Source organism: Anastrepha ludens, chromosome 3, assembly GCF_028408465.1.
Source record: "Anastrepha ludens isolate Willacy chromosome 3, idAnaLude1.1, whole genome shotgun sequence".
In the NCBI taxonomy this organism is placed as follows: domain Eukaryota; kingdom Metazoa; phylum Arthropoda; class Insecta; order Diptera; family Tephritidae; genus Anastrepha; species Anastrepha ludens.
The window spans coordinates 47,338,589-47,345,726 of NC_071499.1; the positions used below are offsets into that span (position 1 = coordinate 47,338,589).

A 7,138-nucleotide genomic window follows, 5' to 3' on the forward strand; every position below is an offset into this window, starting at 1 on the left:
GCAGATACTTCCAATCGCAAGCGTTTTCGATGTGAATCGCCACTCGTTTCACACAAGCGACAGTGTTGCCTTTTTTGGTGCGGGGGAAATTCTGCACTCAAAGGGAAAATGAATGATAATAATAATGAAACAATCATAATAATAAAATATAAAAAAATAATAATAATTAATGATACTAATATAATATATGAAAAAATTGGAAATAAGAATAATAAATAAAATAAAAAAAAAATAATAATTATAAAAAATAAAAAAACTTAAATATAACAATTTAATACAAAAAAAAAATAATAATAACAGTTCTCCTAGCAAAATTATTAATAAAAGTACCACACAGAAATTCGGTAATTACAATAGAATAAAATTTGCTTTCATAATAATAAAATATAAAAAAAATTAAAAAAAAAATAATAATAAAAAAGATTAATAATAATTAATGCTAATAATAAACGAAAAAATTTGAAATAATAATAATAAATAAAAAAAAAATTTAAAAAAATATTTATAAAAATTAAAAAATTTAAATATAACAATTTAATACAAAAAAAAAAATAATAATAACAGTTCTCCTAGCAAAATTATTAATAAAAGTACCACTCAGAAATTCGGTAATTACAATAGAATAAAATTTGTTTTAAATTTTCCAAATCGGCATATGGAGGGGGATTCGCTTTACTGTAAAACCAAGCGCAAAGCACTGGAGACTGTACAGCGAACAGCGGCACACAGAGTTGCTTCAGGAGTTAGGGGTGGTCAGAATTTTCAAAAAATTGGATTTTCTTGTTTGCATTTTCTTAAAGTACAATATCTTAAAAATATTGTGTGAAAATTTGAAGTGAATCCGACAAATACTTTTCGAGTTATTTAACAATTAACAAAGGGCCCTCGGGCGCTCCGGAGATCGGTGGCAAAACCTTAAATGCGATTTTCTCAAAACTATGTGTTTGAAATGGTGATCATTGTGACTTAAAGACCGCTTTCAATAAATTTATACTGCTTCATAAAAAATACGTGCCTGATTGAACGATTTTTTTTCAAAAATTTCGATTTTTTCTTTTAACAATTAACTATCGGTTTTTTCTCTAAAATCTGAATAATATTTCCTGATGCCGCCATATTGTTAATTTTGAAACAAAAGCTCCGATCAGGCACAAGATTATCTATTAATAAAACTAATTTCTTTTGTTCGATTGATTTTAGATGAATCTCCAAGGACTTGTGATGATTGTCGCAAGGGACTTCTGGAGAAACGGGCTCCACACAAACAGAAACGCTAAAGTCAAGTCGAAACATGATGTATTAATACTGTGTTTTTATTTTTGTAAAATAAAGCAACTGACTAGCAAAAAAAAATTATTGAAAACCATCATTTTTCGGGCCTCTGACTACCCCTAACCCCTTCAGCCTACCGCACTGTCTCAGACGCAGCAGTTTTTGTGATCAGCGGGGAGATACTGTGATCAGCGTGAGATTCTAAGGCAAAACACGCCACCACTGAAGGTCGCTGAATCGAATGGCAGATGGACGGCGAAGCTGATTTCTACAATAGGTTAATGGGTTTTAAGGAACTTCGGGGAAGTGGGCTGTTTCAGGACTCAGTTCCTCTCGGGCCACTGTTACTTCCGGAAATACCAATACTACATGGGTAAGGAAAGCAATCCCAGTGCATACTCTGCGAAGCGCCGAGTGATGAACCTGGACACACGTGACAAATGGCTCGGAGAAAAAGGTGAACTGAGGAAGCCGATTGGCGACATCACGCCGACCAATGTGATCGGCAAAACGCTTAGTCGAGAGGATAACTGGATTGCGGTTAAAAGATACGTCAAAGGCGTATTGCGAAAGAAAAAGATATACCTCGACGCAGTATAACAAAGAGAAGCCTCACGGACAGAGACATAAGAAGACGAGCCTATAGAATGAAGCTGCAGGCATTATGGATCCAGGCGTGGGTGAATAGAACAGGTCCATTTCATGCACGTCGTTCTGGGCTATGCCGAATTAATGTAGAAAGTAGTCCCGGGAAGATGAGGAGGGAAGGTTTTTGTAGCCACACCACACAATGCAGTACAGGACGGTCACTGTAAGTGCGAAGACGTTTTGAACGCTACCTCTCCCACCAGCTTTCATACTATAGGCTCGTCTCCTTGTGGTTCTGCGTCAAGTAGCACGAGAGTGCGAGTCAATGACTCAAGGGTCTGTGGTTGATGTCGATCCGTCAACTTCGTTCAGCCTAATGCTGATGCCGCGACAGGTGCTGCTATTATTGACTGCTGCCGTGTCTTGCGCTCCCAATATCGGTATGGTGGAAACTCATTGCGATTTTTGCTGCGAAAGCTCGAACTGACTCCCACTTCCACTTGATAACATGTCATCGACATGCCCGACGATTGTTTGCTTTTAGGATACGCGAATGATTTTGCAGCAGTTATTACTGTATGTGAAGTAGATGCGACAAGGCGGAAACTTACCCAAACGATGATAAAGATCAAGACATGGCTCGACTCGCACGACCTTTGGCTCCCGGAAAACAGGGCAGGGTGCGCATACCTCTAGAAGTTCCAATGCCGATTTACACAGCGAACATAACGACCTCAAAGATGCTGAAATATTTGGGCATCAGACTCGTCAATAAGCAGGCTCATTGGGCACAAATCCAAATACGCTGCTGAAATATGAGAGGCCCCATCGCAAGCAAGCGGAAGCTGCTTATGGACATAACGTTATCTATTTTCCCCTACGGACGTGAAGTATGGGCAGACACACTTAAAGTTAATTGTCGCCGCAGGATTCTTGTTAAAGCCCAAGAACCGAAATTATCTAAACAAAATAGGGAAAACGAAAAGTACTGAATGCATCTAGGGAGATGATCTTATTGACGATGCAGAACTCACATTCTTGAAATGTGAGAGATGGAAATTAGATCGCGAAGCTGTTGAACTCAGTCTGAGTCCCTTAAGAGTAGACAAAATCATTGAAAAAATGGTAGAAAGCGCGAAAATTTGGAACTTATTGGTACGTACTTAGAGCGAGTCCTGCACGCCAAAAATTTACAGAGATGCTTTATCAATATGCTAATCTTCGCCTACCTATCTAATTAGAAGATGAGCCGATAGCCCGATGCTGGCTCCAAAACTGACAACACTGGACGCAGGGAGAGTAAAAGAGGCAGTCTTTATCAGAACGCCTACTTGGATCTTCTCTGGCTTCAATGAAATGCTACCGTAGTTCCGAGGCAGCGGAAATATCCAGGGAGAGGAAGAGGAGGGATTGTTGTAGTGGCACACCAGTCGACGCAGCAGACGACGGACGCTGTAAATGCGAAGTCGTTTTAAATCCTACCTCACCGCTATAAAATATATACAAAAATGTTTGCCGCAACTTCGCTGTAATTCGGTCTTCCGTAAACAAGAATTACTTCAGTAATGTTGACTTCCAATGCCTCAATCGACGCTGGTTTATCAATGAAGCATTTAGACTTTACAAACCCATACCCCCGCAAATAAAAGTCCCAATATGTGGTATCACACGATCTTGTTGGCCAATCCACTGGTGCGAGACGAAAAATAAACTGCTTACTCAAACGAATACATAGTAAATCCATTGTTTACCGGACTCTCTGCAAGTAGACCTGTCTTTTTGGAACCAAATGTTGTGGAGATCATAGGCTTCAATGTCCGGTATCAAAAAGTCGTTTATTATGTGGCGATAGGGTTCGCTATTCAGTTGAGCACTTTCGCTGTACATGTCCGGGTTTGGCAGCTAGACGATTAAGATCACTGGGTGCTCCTCTCTTCGACAGCCTAGGGCAGTGCGCCAACTTAAATCCCGTCAATATTCTCCATTATATCAACAGCTCTGGCTGGCTGTAGATATCTACCTGTTGGAGGTCTCATAATGGCATCAAAACGGCGCTTCAGTGCTACTTGAGGAGTGCCAGATTGGCACTGCAACCATTTCACCTACTTACCTCATTCTGATCACCTTTTACTTTGAAAAATATCTAATGAAGTTTCAACGCCCATCCCCAGCTACGTAGCATGAGAAAAAATTTATAAAAAAAATACTTTTAATATTTATTTAACAAAAAAAATCATAAAATTTTCAAAATACAGACATAAATTAACAATAAACTTTATCAATTTTCAATGCCCTTTCAACGAACCATTCACTTTAATAACTAAAGCAAATCTATTGCGCGCCTTTACTTCCATATCACCGTCACATTTGTATCCTTATCGATGTCCTTTTCAATATTAAATGGCGACAATCCCGTTTTGCAACAAATCTCATCGAAGCTCGAAAGTCCGGTGTACATCTTTTGTCGACCTGACGGCACAGAGCCAGTAAACACTGGGTATTTGTGAATACAACGTATAAATTTATGTTGCAAACCAAAGATAACCAATTTCCTTTCATCTATATTGTAATTTTGTGGACACAAACGTTGGCATATGGCACGTAGGGTTACGCCATGTATCATTGAAGCGTAAAATTGGAAGATTTTTTGTATTGACGGATGTGACTTGTCCGGATTTAGCGCCACATATTTCTGACAAGCATGGCTTAATGATGGAATTTTTACTAAACTCTTCAAGTGTTGTGTACACATATAGACATTGCTGTATTTGAGTATGGGCAGTAGATGCACCACACCGTAATAGGCTAAATTTTGTATGCAGGATTTTACCAGATTCGTTTCCACATCTGCCTCGGCAGCAATGCGTGCAATATGATTGATGCCATTTATGTAAGGGAAGATCTTGAAAAATAGAAAAGTTAAGTTGTTTTTTTTCAAATGTTTTTATTTTCAGTATGTTTGTATATTCGTTACCTGTTGCGTAGTTAAATCCCATTTGTCCAAAGGTGTATTTTTAAAATCAACTAAAAGTAAAGGCACCATGTGATCTTTTACGACAGGCGGGTCTGGCTTATGAGTAACTATTTTTAAATAAATAGTAGTATCGCCTTCTATTTGAGTTGAGAAAACACATTAAAAGCATTTCAAAATTATATATATCCAGCAAATAGCTTAACTAACCCACTATCGTAGTAACTTTCTTTTCGTTTAAGTCTTTTATTACAGTCTCAAATATCTTTTGCAACTTCAGCTTGCTATCGCCTTCTCTTGACAAAAAGCACGACTCTTCTTCCATCATTATCTACGCAGGAAGCAAACGTGTACGAGTTAGATTTTATAATTAATAGCAAATATGCAACTTACCAAGTACTCTGATAATTTCTTGACCACCGGCTCATATTGCACCGATCGAGAGCAGGAGTCGCATACGAAGCATAGATTAAAAAGGAAGGCATTACGCGCATATTTCTGCTGATTCTCTATACCCACTGGATAGCCAACGATTTTCACATCCATCGCATTTACAGTAAGAATACAACGTTGTAGATGTGGCTTTGGTATGATGTACACATTGATGGCATCGAATACTTCTTTACTCACATAATCAGCAGGCACCTGAGGATGTGAAATAAGCAAATAAATTTGTGGAAATCTTCTACGAACACTCACCTGGCAGCTGATTTTACAACCAGCGGTCGCATGGAATTCACTAAGGAAAATGCAACGAATTTGTCCTTCCCGACCACAGCCCTCATAGTAGTCATGATTGCTAACTTGCATTTTGGCCCGTATTTGGCTGCTTTAAAGGTATATTTTTAAAAATTGGTTTATTAATTTTCCTTCTGATTTGTTTGCAATTGTTTTTGTTTACAAAATACGTTTGACAGTTGTGAGTGGTTATTGGAAACACATAAGTGCGGCCAAGTTACATCAAATATCAGGGCAGGGTTGCCTGTATAAAGATATATTTTTTGCTTCAAATAAGACCTGGAGAGGCAATATATAGAGTTTACTATTTATTTATTAATAATTATAGTCCTGCTTACAAGGCTAACACTAGCATGCAACCATTTATTATAGCCTCCTTTCTTCGACAGACTGCGGCAGTGCGCCAACTTAAATCCCATCAATCTTCTCCATTACATGAACAGCTCTGGCTGGCTGTAGATATCTGCCTGTTGGAGGCCTCATAATGGTATCAAAACGGCGCTTGAGTGTTACGGCGCTTGTTACTTGAGGAGTGTCAGACTGTCACTTTAACCATTTCACGTACCTACCTACCTAAATTAAAAGAAATATAAATACTAATTTTGCATGTGAGTTTAAATGGCTCATTTCGGTGCTTTTATTCAAAAACAATAATGTGCAATAAATTAGTGAAAAAAATTTTCGTTGAATCTAAATCAGCTTGCCGATTTCAAATATCAATAGCAATAGCAAGATTCCTCAATTCCCTTTTTAGACAACGGGAAAATAATTTCAGCAGCATGTAAATGTGGCACCAAAAAGTCTGCGTTCAGCATGTTTATTTTAATGATACCGTTAATTTTAAGATATTTTTCCTTGCTTATATTAATTTTTGATTGCGCATTACTGACTGAATGTTAACAAAGCTTAGGTGATAATTAAAGAACATGGAAGGAAAGGGAAAAGAAATAAGCGTTTCTGAGAGGAAAATAATTATAAAAATGTGGAAAGACGGAAAAAGTTTCCGAAATATTGGAAAATCTATTGGGAGAACGTATTCCTCTATTCAGCGAGTTGTAACAAATTTTCGACAAACTGGAATTTTTACATCTAAGCCCAGGTCAGGGCGTCCGAAAAAATTATCGACCCGGGAAGAGCGTTCTATAATCAACTTGGCAAAGGTTAACCCCCGGATCACATCCTCAAAATTAGTTGAAAACATAAATCAAACATTTAAAAAAAGTGTTTGCGCTGAAACTGCCAGAAAAGCTCTACGTCAAGCTGGATACCATGGTGGAGTCGCCCGAAGAAAGCCTTTCATTTCTCTTGTAAACAGACGTAAACGCATTCAGTTTGCTAATGAGTACATAAAAAAGCCTCTAGAAAAAAGTAATATTTTCAGACGAAAGTAAATTTTGTATATTCTGAATAAAAGGCCGTCAAATTGTTTGGCGAAAACCTGGAACTGCTCTTGACACGGTTAGGCACGGAGGTGGCGGGGTTATGGTTTGGGGCTGCATGGCGGCAAATGGGGTGGGTCAGTTAGAATTTATTGATTCGACGATGGATAAATGAGGATACTTGAACATA

The 7,138-nt window shown here is 38.1% G+C and overlaps 1 protein-coding gene across 1 annotated transcript; it reads right to left on the minus strand.

The window, feature by feature from the left end:
* Window positions 1-4,079: 4,079 nt before the first annotated feature.
* Window positions 4,080-5,758, minus strand: LOC128856415 (GATOR complex protein NPRL2). The gene is made up of 5 exons (XM_054091714.1): window positions 5,531-5,758; window positions 5,225-5,476; window positions 5,042-5,162; window positions 4,835-4,971; window positions 4,080-4,762 (listed from the first exon to the last, which is right to left on the minus strand). The coding sequence occupies exons 1-5, from the start codon at window positions 5,639-5,641 to the stop codon at window positions 4,205-4,207; spliced, it is 1,179 nt and encodes a 392-aa protein (XP_053947689.1). The 5' UTR covers window positions 5,642-5,758; the 3' UTR covers window positions 4,080-4,204.
* Window positions 5,759-7,138: the final 1,380 nt, after the last annotated feature.

Coding starts and splice junctions, on each gene's coding strand:
- LOC128856415 (XM_054091714.1), bottom strand. CDS start 5,641: ATGCAAGTTAGCAATCATGACTACTATGAGGGCTGTGGTCGGGAAGGA. Junction 5,477..5,530: donor GTTGTAAAATCAGCTGCCAG/GTGAGTGTTCGT, acceptor TCACATCCTCAG/GTGCCTGCTGATTATGTGAG. Junction 4,763..4,834: donor GGGATTTAACTACGCAACAG/GTAACGAATATA, acceptor CTATTTTTCAAG/ATCTTCCCTTACATAAATGG.